The sequence below is a fragment of the Marmota monax genome, unplaced genomic scaffold (assembly GCF_021218885.2).
Source record: "Marmota monax isolate L192 unplaced genomic scaffold, Marmota_monax_Labrador192_F-V1.1 WCK01_AAM20220418_F8-fsc00127, whole genome shotgun sequence".
Taxonomy (NCBI): Eukaryota; Metazoa; Chordata; class Mammalia; order Rodentia; family Sciuridae; genus Marmota; species Marmota monax.
This window is the reverse complement of record NW_026692894.1, coordinates 2,678,448-2,694,842: the sequence shown is the minus strand read 5'-3', so window position 1 is coordinate 2,694,842 and position 16,395 is coordinate 2,678,448. Positions and strand designations below refer to the sequence as shown.

General features: G+C 37.4%; 1 protein-coding gene across 2 annotated transcripts in view; it reads right to left on the bottom strand.

Annotated features, from left to right (window-relative positions):
* Positions 1 to 16,395, bottom strand: part of Kif6 (kinesin family member 6) — a 410,513-nt gene that overhangs the window by 284,493 nt on the left and 109,625 nt on the right. For both annotated transcript variants that reach the window (XM_046450779.2, XM_046450780.2), the window contains exon 6: positions 11,067 to 11,196. In XM_046450779.2, coding sequence (XP_046306735.1) covers positions 11,067 to 11,196 — 130 coding nt within the window. The remainder of the gene's footprint in view (positions 1 to 11,066; positions 11,197 to 16,395) is intronic.

The following is a 16,395-nucleotide window of genomic DNA, read 5'->3' as shown; positions in this document are numbered from 1 at the left end:
ACTCAGAATATTAAGGAACTTGGGACACTATATTTTTTAACTATATAGTTTACATTATCTAGAATATATAGTGTGTAAATATATGTATATGTGTGTGCATATATATATGTATTTACACACACACACACACACACACAGAGTATATATTCATTTCCTGTTAGGGAATATAAGGAAATTTGCTTACTTACAATATCTCTTCTAAGTCTAAATTTCTGTTAGAACTATTATCGTGTTTTTATTTTCAAAACCGACAATACTTACCCAGTGGCTGAGTTTTATGTCTACATTTCAATAAATTCAGTGCTTCCTAGAGTCCTTTCATAATGCTTCTCGGTTCCTGGGTTATTTCAATTTACCTCTTAGTTGGCTAGACTTCATGATCAAATCATTTTTAAAACAGATACCTGGGCATATTTTTTCTCCCTGAATTCACATATGCTTAAAGATATTTGCTGCTTTTGTTTTTTTAAGGACAACTTGACAATTTGGTGGAGTATAAAATTATTGGGACACATAATATCCCTGCTTCAGAACTCGTTCCACTGTCTTCTGGCACTGAATGTTGCTGTGAAAATGTGTGAAAACAATCTATTTTATTTTTATTCATAGTTGACTTCTGTTTTCATTCTGGACGCCCAGAGGCTCTCTCTTTAGCTTAGGAGTCAAGTAGCTTCAGCAGAGGGTTTCTTTGACACATTCTGCCTTTTCATCTGCAGATTCCAAATATCACAAATATCAGGGAACCTTCCTTTCCATCCATGTTTTTCTGTTACCTTTGTTCTTTGCATGCATAATTGGTTTCTATGCATCTTTGGCTTCTTCACCTCTCTTTCTAGTTACCCCCTTCTCTCATTACTTTTAATCTTTTGTTATTTTTCAAACCCACTTTTTCCTTCCTCTTCCTCTTCTTTTTTCTCTTCTTCCTCCTTTTTGCTTCTCAGGCACTTTTTCTTGTTAATGGCTTTCCTTTCTCTTCTGTTGCTTTCCCGAGTTCTTCAAGTTTGCTTTTCTTTGTCTTATAATCATTTTATTTGAACTCTTTTTATAATTTTTAGCTATTTTTTAAAGCAAAGATTATATTTAGGGGACACAGTTAGGGTTGTAAAGAACACATTCTCTGCTCCCTGAAGCAATCGGTCTTCTAGTATGTATCCCTTATATATGGCGAGGTCCTGGGCTGTTTTCTTTCTGATAATTTCATCTTTGAAAAAATAATATCTTTCCTGAAGAGTCATGTTAGGGGAAGGATGAGGGAATATTAGGTGTGTGTCCTGAGTACCTTTCATTATGTCTCTTACTTCCTAAGCCTTAAGAACATAAACCCCTCTGTAGTCTGCGGTGTGGGTCTGAAATAGCTCATCCTAAAGCCCGTTGAGTCATAAGCTCCCTAGACCTCACTCACCAAAGGCCATCTTTCTTGGCCTGAGCCTAGACCACTGATCATTAAAATGGCCTGTGTTTAAGGTTCATCCTTGACTCCACCTTCTATAACCCAGAATGAATGTCTGTATTAAAAGTCCCACTTCTTCTTCATACTTGCCTCTTCTCTCAGATCTCATCACTCTAACCAAAAGATCATTGGATTTGTGTTCGAGAATGGTGAGCCTTTCTTTAGGGGAAACTCTATCCTGCCTGAGGTTGGAGGACACATGTGTTGGCTCTCAGCACCCTCCCTCACCATAATTCAAATTTCATAGTATTTGGCAGGTTTTCTCATTCTTTGAGGTTATGGCTATTTCCTTCTTTCACTGAAGATGGCTTTTCCTCTCTATTTTTCTATTTTCGTACTGTCGTTGGTGAATTTCACTAACAGAGAATAGAGTAAAAATGGCTTTCTTCTACTATTTTTAATTAGAGCTGAGAATTTTAAATATCAGAAGAAACTCTAGGACTAATTTTTACAGCCAAAAGACTGTGTTCCTCTAACAATTTATCTGAAGTATGTACACGTTCACATTCTAATAATGGCTGTTACCGTACCACTTCATTTAATCAATGTTTTAGATCTCTAAACTCATGGTTCATGTAATACCACTAAATTAGGTTAGATGGGAGCAGAATTTAAGCTATGTTACAACACAGAAGCAACAGTTAAATAACATTTCATATTTCTCATTTATAAAAATATGAGAAAGAGAAAGTTTATAGTAAAGTATAGTATACTAAGGGTTTTCAAAATTTTAAGTTTCCTTCCTTCTGTATTTTCTAGGTTTATACAACAGATTAGAGAAGATGATAGCACTGTCAATACACCTTTTGCTAAGGCTTCTAGCTGCCTAATGGGACCCAATAATAAGAACACCTATTTTAACTGTAGTATTGTCAGGGCCAATACTTATTTTTTGTACTTTGTATTTTGCTCTTCCTAGGCTCAGAAAATCTTGTAATAAACCTACTGATTATATAGAACTAACATATCTTTCAACCAAAAATTCATTAAGATGTCTTAGTGTCCCTCTAAAGGTCCAGTGGAGCTAAGTATGTTGATACACACCTGTAATCCCATCTACGTGAGAGGCTGGGATAGGACTATAGCAAGTTCAAGGTCAGCCTCAGCAATTTAGAGAGACTCTGTCACAAAACACAAAATAAAAAGAGCTGAGATATAGCTTGGTAATAAAGTGCCCCTGGGTTCGATTCCAGTACTAAATAATCATAATGATGATGATAATAATAAAAAAATATAAAAGTCTAGTGGAATATAATTTTGGAACACTAGTTGCAACGAAATCCTTTTGTTCTCTGCACACCTCACCCAAGATCAGGGCTTTGGCATGGTGTTAACAAGCAATCCCATGGTAGAGCAGCTCTTTCCTTCCTGTGTTGTTCTCGTGTTATTAGGTAACAGGTCTCACAACAGCTATTCCTATAACTCTGACATAAACCTACTAACTCCCACTCAAACTGTCTCCCAAAAGCCTTTGTACTTCTACAAGGTCATACAACTCACTCTGAAACTTTGATAATATGGGAAGATTGAGAGCTTATAAAACTCATCAGCACTACTTAGAAAAATAAAGTATCTTTTATTTCAAGAGAAGAATCAGATATAAAGACCTCTAATAGCTCCTAGGAAAATAATTTATAAATCCCATCAGCTTTGTTGGTAGGCTAATTATTTGGAAAGTAAGTAACCTTTTCCCAAAAGTCTTGAGTTCATACTTTCCTTTTTATTTCCCTCTTTCTTTTTTTCTTCCTTTTCTTCTCCCACACCCAAATGAAGATTGAATCCAGGGGCTCTCCCCAGGTCCCTTCCCTTCTCTTCCCTTCCCTTCCATTACCATGACAAGGTATCTCAATTGCCCAGGCTGACCTTGAACTTGTGATCCTCCTGCCTCAGCCTCCTCAGTAGGAGTATCTGGGATATAGGTGCATGTCACTCCATCCAGCGAGTTTACAATATTTTTTTTAAAAAATCTGTTGAAGTCATCTGTACTGTTTTCTGTATTTACCAACAGATACTACTATTACTGAAACAGACCTGTTTTGCCTGCCCCACTGGGCAGCATGCAAATCACTGAAATGAGGAATTTTGAGAAAGAGAGTTTACTCATGAGGTGACCAATCATAAAAAAGGGAGAACAAGTACCAAATCTACTTCACCAGGATAGGGCTTACGGATAGTCTTGTGATACAGAAGATGGTGATTTAAAGCACGGGGAAGGATGATTGGAGAAGTAATCATCAGCCTGCACATGCACAATCAATCTTTATAGCTCTTCTCTGCACATTTGTTCAGAAAATGACAACTGTGCATAATCTGAGGGTGGAGTTTTCTACTCCCTGAGGTCAAAGAAGTCTCTCACCTACACAGGCCCAAGTGAAGAGTCATGTTTTCAATAGAGTCGAAAGCCTTCAAGTCCCTAAAAAGTAACCTAGGCAACCTTCATCATCATGAGCTTATATCAGTGGTATTATCTACAGTAAAACTAGTGGGAGAATAATATCTTGCTTAAGTAGGTGACCTCCAAAGTCAACTGAAAGCAAGTGCAGTACATTAGGACTAGAGAGTCTGTTGAGGGTTTCCCTGATTTCACAGTGTACCCCATAAAATCACTTTCAGTTTTGACCCAAGACTGCAGGTCTTATCACCTGAAATCACCAGGTCTTCCTTTCCCATCAATTCAACAAAAAATTTATGACTAATCACCTACTAGTTGTCAGATGCTGAGAGGATAGACAGAACAAGACAAAAGTCTTCTCTTTACATGATTGACAGCCCAGAGCACTAGGGTCTTTCTGAATGAATGTCCTTTAATTCTTACAATACCCCTAGAAGATAGGTATTACCATGCCACTTTAATGGTTAAGTCACTAGTTCAAGGACATGCACTTGGCAGGATGTGGAGACAGGGGTCAAAGAGAAGGTTTCCAAAGCTGAAGCTTTCCAGCACCACCTACAGGGGTGGAGGTGATGGTGAAGAAGATGCAGAGCAGACGCCAACCCTAACCAACACTGAAAGACACTGGATGGTTCCCTCAGGGAAGGGGTCAGACAGGAAGCCAGTGGGACCCAGACTTTCCCAGGGTCAGCACAGAGGTTTTTCTCTGCAAGGTCCCCTGGTAAGCAGTTTCACGGCAAATGTTGTACTATATATACATATTATTGCTCCAGAATCCATCAAGGTCAGGGAGCTACACCAAGTACCAACTGTATACAAAGTCAGATGCTAGGTCGTTTGGACACTGTACTAGTGTATGAGGACTGCTGTAACACAAACCATAAATGGGGTGGCTTAAACAACAGAAAGGTATTAGCTCGCAGTTCTAAAGGCCAAAAGACAGAAATCAAGGGGATAGCAGAGCTGGCTCCTTCTGAGGCCTCTGTCCTTGGCTCACAGGTGACTATCTTCATGTGCACAGGACATTCTCCCTTGAACGTGTACTTGTCTCTAAATTACTACTCTGTTTCTGGCAGGGCACATGTGTGGTAATCAAGAGAAAGTTCCAGTCCTCATGGAGTCAACAAAACAACCAGACATACCCAAGCCTCCAAGAGAAAAACAAATAAAAGACATGGACAAAAACAGAAATGCAGCCAGGCATGGTGGGGTGCGCCTGTAATCCCTGTGGCTCAGGAGGCTGAGACAGGAGGATCTTGAGTTCAAAACCAGCCTCAGCAAAAGCAAGGTACTAAGCAACTCACTGAGACCCCAGGACTGCCCCCCCCAAAAAAAAAAAAAACTAGAAATGCAGATTGTCAATAAAGATATTAAAAATTTTGTTACTCAAGTTAGAACAGGATTTTGTGGGTATGTTTTCCTCTTCCAAACTGACAAAACTCAAATTTTGTGGAACCAACAAGAGGGCAAAATATGGGCCTACTTACATAATTCTCTGGGAGTGGGTTTCATCTAGCTGCCTTTGTTCACCCATTTTTAACAGATTTATTGAAGTATAATTGATAAGCCTTAAATTTCACACATCATACAAAACTTGATGATTGCTGTCATATGTATACAACCATGAAACCATCACCACAATCAATACAGTGAATATATCCATCACCCCAAAAGTATCCTGTGCCCCTTTGTAATATCTCCCTCTCCAACCCCCAACTTCTACACAGGCCTCAGGCAATCACTGACTTGTTTTGATCATTACAGAGTACTTTGCATTTCTTAGAAATTTATATAAAAGGAATCACAGAAATCAAATGTTTTCATTAGTACTTTGTAGTTAAATACAATACTGGTGTTAATTTTGACATAATCATACATGCATGTAACATGATTTGCTCCACTTCGGTCCTCAGTACTTCCTCTTTCCCTCTCCTCTTTCCTTCCCCTGTTTTCCTTCCTCTACCCTACTGGTCTTCCTTCCAATTATTTATAGTTTTAAAATTAGTTCTTTATAGATATACACAAAGGTGGTGTATTCATATATGTACCAAGCATAATTTGGTCAATTTCATTCCACCATTCCTCCTTTTTCCTGTACCTCCTCCCTCTCCCTCAATTCCCTTTCTCAACTCCACTGATCTCCCTTCTATTTTTATGGAATTCCCCACCTTACCCCTTTTTTTTCCTTAGCTACTGGTAGCTTCTGCCACTCTCACAACTCCTATTGAACATTGTACTTGAAACTCTAGACAGAGCAATCAGTCAAGAAAATGAAACTAAAGGGATACAAATAAGAAAATAAGAAGATAAATTATCTCTGTTTGCTGATTAGATGATCCTATCTAGAAGACCCCAGAAAACTTCACCAGTAAACTTCTAGAGCTGACAAATAAATTTAGTAAAGTAGCAGGACATAAGGTCAACATACATAAATCAATCGATTTCCTCTACTCCAATAATAAATTTGCTGAGAAAGAAATCAGCAAAACCATTCCATTCACAAAAACCTAAAACCAACAAACTTGGGAATAAATCTAACCAAAGAAGTGAAAGATCTTTATGATGAAAACTGTAGAACACTGAAGAAAGAAATTTAGAAAAATCTTAGAAGATGGGAAGACCTCCCATGTTGTTGGATAGGCAGAATTAATATTGTCAAAATTGCCATAATAATGAAAGCATTACAAAGATTCAATAAATCCCATAAAAACAGCAATGGCATTCTTCATAAAACTAGAAAAACAGCCCTAAAATTTATTTTGAAGAATAAGAGATCCAGAATAGACAAAGCAATCCTGAACAAGAAGAGCAATGCAGGAGGCATAACAATTATACTAATATTAAATTATACCTCAGAGCTATAGTAATAAAACAGCATGGTATTGGCATCAAACAGATTTGAAGACAAATGGAATACAATGGAAGATACAGAGACCAAACCATGTAGATATAGTCATTTGATACTCAACGAAGATGCCAAAAACATGTTGGAGAAGAGATAGCCTTTTTAACAAATGGTAAAACATAATACTGGATAATACATATCCATATGTAGAAGAATGAAACTAGATCCCTATCTTTCAGTTTCAATGTAGATCTCAAAGTGGATCAAAGACCTAGGAATTAGATCAAGAACTCTGTAACCACTGGAAGAAAAATAGGCTTAACAGTCCAACACATTAGCACAGGCAATGATTTCCTTAACAAGATCCCTAAAGCACCAGGAAAAAATACCCAAGAATCAATAAATGGGATGCCATCAATTTAAAAAGCTTCTGCATAGCAAAGAAAATAAGAATGTGAAAAGAGAGCCTACAGAATGGAAGAATATCTTTGCCATTGATCTCTGACAAGGGATTAATACCCAGAATACATACATAACTCAAAAAAGCTAACACCAGGAAAATACATAAATATAATAAAATAAGACCCCATAATTAACAAATGGGCAAAAGAACTTAACAGACAATTCCTCAAAAGGAAAAAATACTAATATATAAAAAGTCTTCAATATCCCTAGGAGGGATATGCAAATAAAAACTACATTGAGATTGTATCTCACTCCAGTCAGAATGACAATCATCAAGAATATAAATAACAATATATGTTGGCAAGGATGTGGGGAAAATGTTCACTCATACACTGTTGGTAGGAGTGGAAATTTAGTACAACCACTTTGGAAAGCAGGATGAAGGTTGCTCAGAACCACCATATAACCCAGCTATCCTGCTCCCCAATATTTACCCAAAAGAACTAGAACCAGCATACTATAGTGGCATAGATACATCAGTGTTTATAACAGTGCAACTCACAATAGCCAAGTTAAAGAACCAGCTCAGGTGCCCATTAAGAGATGAATGGATAAGGAAAATGTGTTACACATACATAATGGTATTTTCCTCAGCCATAAAGAAGAATGAAATTACAGCATTTGCTGGTAAATGGATGGCATTAGAGAATATTATGCTAAGGGAAACAAGAAAGTGAAGGGTTGTATGTTTTCTCACATAGGGGGAAGCTAGACCATCTAGCTTTCTTATCAGTAAAGTCCAAACTGCTCCCAGTTTCAGTCAAAATATATTTAAAATGATAAAATTCACATTCCTAGACTCTACTATAGAGATTCTGAAACTACCAACCAGAAATGGGATCCAAAGTCATGTCTTTGAACTTTCACAGGGTATTTTAATGCAGGTTATGGTGGGACCACACTTGGGCACTGAGTGCTCTAGATCATGGGTGGGGGTAAGCCTTCAAAGAAGGGGCAAATGCAAGTGGTCCTAGTCAGGGAATGCATAACCTGCCAATTAAGCACAGACTGTCTTGTGCAATAAGATTTGGTTCACTGAAATATTTCAACTATAAGACACAAAAATATCAGGTAGTACAGGCTACTGGTGGGCTTTGAGGCTGGGTCACACACAGTTCAGCTTTTACAATATTTTTATCTTCAGCTCAACAATTCAACTTTACAAAAAAAAACTTACCCTAAGGACATAATCAGACTTTATTCAAAACATTGGTAGGATTGCAGAAATTATTTAAGAGTTCTGAATAAATAAGAAGAGGATGAAGCTACTCTTAATAACTTTTCCTTAAAATGCTGGCTATGGGCAGGGAACACGAAAGGAAAGCACACTGCACTTTGTGTCCCACATATTCAGACTTTGTTTTGCAAATGTTTTGTGGTTACCATGGCAACCTCTGGTTTCTCTGTGTAAATGGGAAATTGGGAACCTCGGTTTTTTTTTTTTTTTTTCAAAAAATGATTAGTGTGTTCTTTTTATCCTGGTTAGCTCGTTCTGTGCTGACAAATTGCATTCTGACAGCTAGGTTGTAATCCAAAACATGCTTTTTTTTAGATTCTGAATAATAAAGAATTTCCAGGGTTTGACAGTTATTCTTCATTTATATTTTTATGTACATGTATTTGCTTTCATTGAATTCAAGAGATAAGCAAAAGTACTAAATACTTGGTATAGGTTTTAAATAACTCAGAAATATATTCTCACTTGAAATATTTGACATATCAATTTGATTACTATACTCTTGGTGTAAGGAAAGAACATTCTGAATCTGTTGGACATGAGCTGAGCCTTGACTCCACCATTACTAGTTGTGTGAGTTGGGCAAGAAGTCTAACCCTTTAGATCTCAGTATCCATGAATAAAGTAAAAATCAGAAATATATATAGTGTCTATAATAATGCGAAGTCTACTGAGCAGCCTCTCAATATAACATAGCAGCTATTATTACCAAAGACATAGCAAAGGCAGGCACAGAAACATACAAAACCTATTAGATTTGGTTTAGAAAACTCAGGTCCACAGAGGAAAAATGAATAAATAAAACTAATGCTGAACTGTCATTATTAGGATTGACTTCTTCAGGTTTCAGTTTTTGTGACATTATTATGAGATGTACTCATCAGTAAGTTAGGAAAAGACTTAAAATTTTTTCAGATGGAAAACAGGACCGGCAAGCTTCACAAAGGAAGTTCTTCAAAACTGAAAATTCTGTGTGCAGTCAGCTAAAAGTTAATGCATATCTCTGAAACAGCAAGTGACCAAGCTTTTAAGCTACTGGAGGTCCCTGTGAAACAGGCTCAGAAGCCTTCCACAGCCCACTGGAGATAAAGGAGTGGGATCAGCAAGGATAAGGATTCTCCTTCTCCAGGGCTGAGTCACTCTTGAGTAAGGTTCGCAGGGCAGCAGGGTCAGGACTCCCCACCTGCTTCCCAAGAACATTTATGAATCCATCTTTTCTTTTTCACATAGACCCATCTATATTCTGTATCTCATGGTGTGACATTTTTTAAAATTTGTGTCTGGAGGAATAGAGTTTAGTGGGGACATGCTAAGTCTTTCATCATTATATGTCCTAATTCTTAATCTGCCTTTATTCCTTAACTTCTGTTACTGAAACAAATGAGAACATCACAGATGATTATGGGGCAAAATATGGATGCCCAGAGCAAAATGCAAAATATTATAAAGCAAAACAAGATATTCTGAAATTAAAAACTATTTAAACTCTCTTCAAATTAAAGAAACAATTTGAGTCCTTACATCTGTATCATATATGGCACATAAGCCCAACCTATATATATATAAAGTTGGTCAGTGTATTGAAAAGTATTTAATTACTAAACAACAACGACAAGACCAAGGGCCCAGCACCAAAAGACATCAACACCGTGCCTTTACTGTTGGAATCTGATTTCCATCTATCTATTTTACATCTAGGGCAGTTCATTCTAGAGTGTGGCCATGGGCAGAAGAAAGGTCACTTGATGAAGATTTTTCTCTGATTGTCTACCTTCTCAGTGTACTATTCTAACCTACTTGTTATCAAGACAAGGTAAAATATAGAACTCTGGGAGCATGGCTTTATAAAGAAAGTGCCAGTGATAATAGCAAGCTGTTCCTTTTCAGACCAGTTCCCCACCCACCACCACCACCCTCAGCACCACCCCTATTCTCTTCATTTCAGCGTAGCTCCATGAGAGACTCATGATCCTTCATCTCTGATCTGTAACTGGTTAAGGTTGAGCCCCTGACCAAGCTGGGTCAATCCTGGACCCTCCCAAGGATTCCCAGATAAAATAAAGGAACTCAGATAAATCTGAATATGAGGTAAACTATGAATGATTTTTACTATAAGCATGCCCCAGATATTGTAGTGAGACATCCTTGTACTGCATACTGTAATGGTGGTCTCAGACCTGACAATACTAGCTGCAAATGCACAGAGTACTTCCTGGGTTCCACGGGGCACTCTAAATACTTTGTAAATACTAACTCAATAACTAAATGAAATGACACAGAGGTATAAACATATGCCAATATATGGATGGCCTGAAGTTAGAAGAGTGCCCTGTGTATTTTTAAATTTAGAAAATCATGCAAAACTTAGTATAATTAAGATATTTTATGGATCACCACTGATAAGCTGCAAACCAATTTGAATAAAACTTGAAAAATATAAGCAATGAAAACTAAAAGGCTGACAAAGCAGTGGGCTGAGAAGCCAGAGGTGAAAATTTCAGCCCCTCTTCTCACTAGCTAGATGACCTTGGACAGTTCTCCTCCCTCATGGATCTAGGCTTTCTTACTTGCAACGTGAGTCTTGGATGAGGTCATGATTAAAGTCTTGGCTTCTTCTAAAAGTCTAATATATCCCCCATAATACTGGAAGGACAGCTTGCAGGGAAAAGTTCATTACCTCTGCAATCATTCTGTTGGTGTCTCCTAAGAAGAGCAAATTCAGAGCTTCTTCCTCGTTTGTTGCTTGATGCAGAGACAGGTTTTTCAGATGAATGTTCTGATCAGTGTCCTCCAATAGTGTCACTTTCCTAGGGAAATGGGAAGCAAGAAAACAAGGAACTGTTGAGAAGAAAAAGAATGTCAAGTCTTTCCTACAGGTTTATTTAAAAAAACGTACAGTAGGATGTCTTGAACTTATAAAGCGATAACACACCAGGAACCAAGCAGCACCACAGGAGCATCAAACATTGACATTTCCTCAACAGTGTGATCAGATAGCACTGGGGCTGAAGAATAGATTACAAGCCTCTGATTTGAAGCCACCTGTCATTTTAATCATCAGATCATCTTAAATGTATATTCTTACTAAATTAAAAAATGCAATAAAACTTTCTATCTATATATTAGAAAACCAGATCATCTTGGTTTCGGGGACGGGCATGATTCAGTTTCTTACATGGGTAACAAACTAATCCTTTCTTTTTTTTTTCAATTGCTTATCACTTTCAACTTACCTAACCTTTCAAACTGGTTAGCTCATAAACTTAAACAGGGAGAATATCTGTCATTCCTCTAGGATTTATTCTTCTGTATAGTTTTCATACCAATGTGAGTAAAAAGTTCTCAAGAAGTCTTATTTAACTTGTCATTACTCTCTGTCAAATCTGTTTCTTGATGCTTTTTCCTTTACTGCACACATTTTCCTTCTACTCTATCCTTACCGTCAGAGCCTTAGATCTGGAATCATATTCATCTATTTCAACCACATTTATGTACGTCCTAGTGCCTACACCATTTCCTCCCAGGTGAATCCTAAGCCTGCTTCCAGTGATGGCTTGTTAGTACTCTCCTTATAGTCCCTTTAGGACTTTCTTTTTTTCTTATTTCTAAAAAATTTTTTGATTTGTTATATCTGACAACAGAATGCATTATAATTCATATTATACATTCAGAGCACAATTTTTCATCTCTCTGGTTGTACACAAAGTAGAGTCACATCCTTCATGTCTTCTTACATGTATTTAGGGTAAGTGAAAAAAATTTGGCCAACATCCTCAAATCCTGCTTCAAAGGCCTACAAATTCAAGCCATAAACTTACTATAGAGAATTCCCCGGTCTCTGGAGTTTTGTCTTCTTTATTTTCTTAAGAATCATTACAGAAAGGAAATTTATCATTCACAGGTATTGCCAAAGAGTATCTACAGGTATTTTCACTTGTTGAAAACATTTGGAATGGATGAGTATAGGTGAAGGTTGCCATCATCTAGAGCTACTTCTCCTTTAAAAGGACAACAACTGACGTGTCACTTAGCAACAGACACACGTCACTTCCCTACTTATGAAAACTTACTTAGATTACCTTTACAATAAAGATTTTTCAAATATCATAATATTTTCATCTTTCTGTTTTGTAAGGAAGTTATCTGGGTTTTCATATGTAATTTGTGGGCACTTAAAATACTAATTGCAGGAAGAATATGCAGCTCTACCAGCACATCTGTGACCAATATGCCACTAATAATGTGCTCTTTTGCTGAATTTTGGCCTCCTTTATGTCTCCTTTGACAATACCCACAGAGATGGAAAAAGATCTCCTTCCTTAATGAAAACAAGTGTAATTTATTTATTCTTAAATAGGACTCATAAGTGAGCTTATTAAAAATACTTAAGAGTTCAAAAATGCTTGGAAAATATGAAGACATTTTTAATTGAAATGGATGAGTTGTGTTCTATTTTTAGGACCCTCCTTTATTTCTTATACTTCATTTCCATCCTGATCCTTCTGAAGTGCTTGAGTAGGTTTGACTATTTAAACTCCTGGGGACAGAATTCTTCCTAAATCCATAGATTGTGAGGATCTGAAGCTTTTACCTATAAAAGTGAAAGAAGTTAAGTAATATTGGAAGATAAAGACATGAAATAAATGATGAGGTGGAACCTTAAAAGGGAAAAAAGAAGAAAGTTCTATCCTTTTCAGTATGAAGTCAATAATCCTCTAAGTTGGAGGTAAGTCACCTTTGATGGATTTTTTTTAAGACCCAGACAGACAAAATACTTCTCCTGTACAAGTTCAGAACAGGCAGGGGCTCAGAAAAAGGGAGAGGGCTATCAGGAAACAATTCAAAGAAGCCAGTGCTCTTACTCATTGGGCACCAGATGTATGCCAAGCACTACTGTATGCCAGGTATCTGCATTGTTTCATTTAATCCAGTTGCTCTCAAAAAGAACTATCTATGGAACTACACACACACACACACACACACACACACACACACCCCAAAACCAAACCCTAAGTCAGATCAGGTCCTACCTTAAGAGTTTCTGATTTGATTGATCTGGGACACTGTCTGGGTATCAGAGTCTGTAAAGGCTCCAGGTGACTCTGGTGTGTGGTCAAGATTGAGAGCCAAGGACTTCATCTTTAATGACCCTTCAAGGAAGACACAGAGGGAGGGGATTTCTGGTTTCTTTTGTCTTTACTTTCCACCAGTTGCATCTTACACCCAAGGGGTAAAGTTACAAATCTCATTGGATGTAGCTGAAGACACTGATGAGCCACATCTATTGACAGATGAGGAAATTGTGAAGTGTAAATCCTTCATAGGAAGCTTCTACCTCCCCTACCATGCAGCTAGGGGCTAACCAAGCCACACAACAATAACCACAATAACTAATGCTAAGCTGGGGATTATGCATCTAACTAAACATCTATAGTGTTTATGTCAAAAAATGTCTGTGATAGGAAGAACACATCACACATACATTTCTCCTTATTAATTCACTGAATAGAAAATGCTGTAAATGAGGAAGGATGGAATTCTAAGCATGCACATTTATTAGAAAACCTAAGTGGGTCACTGATTTAGGGTTATATTTATATAAAAAAAATCACAAGCATAAGGTGCCAAGTGTTTGCCAAATGTCATCACTGGTGTTTGGCTAAGCAATTTTTTTTAACCTTAATTCAGAGCCTTCGATCTCCAATGTGGCTATTTCAGAAACACTGGTACTTGTCCAGCTTTGTTACTTGGATCACAATGACAATTCGCACACTCCCCCCCCCAGTTTTTCTTCATAGAATTTTGAGATGTTTTTTGTAACTCAACTCTGCATTTTAAATTTTTTTTCTGATATGTTTCCCTCATAGTTTTCTGATTTCTTATTAATGCAATGAATATACTTTCTCGTTTTTATGTTATGCCCAAGTGTAGCTGTGGTGATTTCTATTTTCTTTTAGCTTTATTTTATTCATATGTACGTGGTGCTAAGGATCGAACCCAGGGCCTCACACATGCTAAAGTAAATCAAGAGGTAGGTTGATCTCCAAACTTCTTTCATGACTCTTGGTGCTCATTTGTGGACACCCAACAAAAGGTTAGACTTTGGCATTCTTCTGGAACCTCTGAGAGGCAACCTCTTCTCTCTTGTCCATTCTTTGTAGATTCATTCTGGTTTCTGCCCAATTCCTGGGCATGAGGATTGGGACCTTCCCTTACTGACCTGTCTGTCCATGTGTCAACCCCAACTCTTACAGCTATGTTCACAGGCCAGCCTGAGCCTTGCCGTGGCTTCTATCTCTTGCCTAGGAGAGCTAATCAGGGAGTGAAAATAAACTTAAATTCTCCTACCAGTAGAATAGCTTTTCAAAGTTGGGGAAAATAAGAACCATTATAAGAGTTTCTCATCCAGTTGCTTCCTCTCTCTCTCTCTCCCTCTCTCTCTCTCTCTCTCTCTCACACACACACACACACACACATCAATAACTATTTCCTGAGTCTTTCGTCTACCACTTGGTTCTGACTGTAGTTTTTATGGGCTTGAAAAGAGGGCTTTATTAGAGTTTCTTAAATAAATATCCTACTTCCAAGATGGAAACCCACCAAACTATTTATTTGATTCATTTTGAATAGGCCTGTGCATAGTTTCCCCTACAAAATGTTTCTAAAATGTTTAGATTTCAAGTGAAAAGTCACTGATAGCCTTAACTTGGATACCTAAGTGGAAAAGTTCTGCTAAGTCTATTCGGACTGCTTAATGGTGGGGAAGAAACAAGCTTTGTGTTTTCTCTGTAAACAGAGAATCTTTTCCATTTGGCTGCTTAGTAGGAATTTGTAGGCTTTTTTTTTTTTTTTAACTGACTGGAAGACATCTGAAGAACAATGGCCAAGCTCTTATTCTCAGTAATGGAAGGCATCAATGAAAGAACCCTCCCCTGCCCACATCTACCTCCACGGCATTCCAACACCATGACTTTCCAAAGAAGAACTATTCAGGAGTTACTGCAATGCATATTGTTTCTCATTTTTATGTTATGGCCAAGTGTAGCTGTGGTGATTTCTATTTTCTTTTGTCTACTTGCAAGTGTCCCATATGATTGTGCAGGCTGTGAACTACACAATGGCACCATGGCCAAGGACATGTCATTCATATCATGATTTTGTATATTTGTTATGACAAACTTCTATCAGAGAGCAGTAAAGTGTCTTCCAACAAAAACATTATAAACAATCTTCCCACAGATGGCAGGGGAGCCTTTTACTAAATTACATAAATATGCCATAAGGACTGGAGGTCACTCTGTCTAGATAATGCTGACCTACAGAAATCTCCATGCCCACAAGCCTCATGAAAATGGGTGTGTTTGGGGGTGGGTGGGCGGGCGGGGGGTGCCCAGACCCTTTTAAATAACTGGATATGTTTCGTGATGGGAACACAGTGCTATCTCCACTCATTTCAATAAAGAGAATATTCCCCAGTTCAGTGGTTCTCAACCTCTTTTTTCTCCCCACCCCAGTGCATGTTTTCTTAGAACCTCTCTGTGGTGAAGAGTTGAAGAAAAGAGGTGAGGTGAATTTTTAGAAATACGCGAGGGAAGGGGGCAGCCTTCCAATATTAAACAATTTCAAAGGTAGATTTTCTTTAGATTAGTTAAAAACCTTCTAAAAGTTTTCCTCTGTAATAAAGTACAAATAGCTGAAATATGTCACTGGAGAAAGTTTCATGAACTTAGGGTACATTTTTGTGTTGGTATTGACCTTGACAAAATAGACTAAAGGTCATGGACATTTTCTCTGTTTAATCCCTATGGAGATATTTTGAAAACTCCCATTACTTAAAAAATATCCTTTCTAGTTTTAGTTAACATTATTTCTTTTCACTGATAATGAATGTAGTTAATCATGTGACATTTTAGAGATTAAGTTATTTAATATAAAGTGAAAATGACAGGTGCTAATTTTTTAGAAAGAGAGATATTGTATACTAACAAACAAAATACTATTAAGTA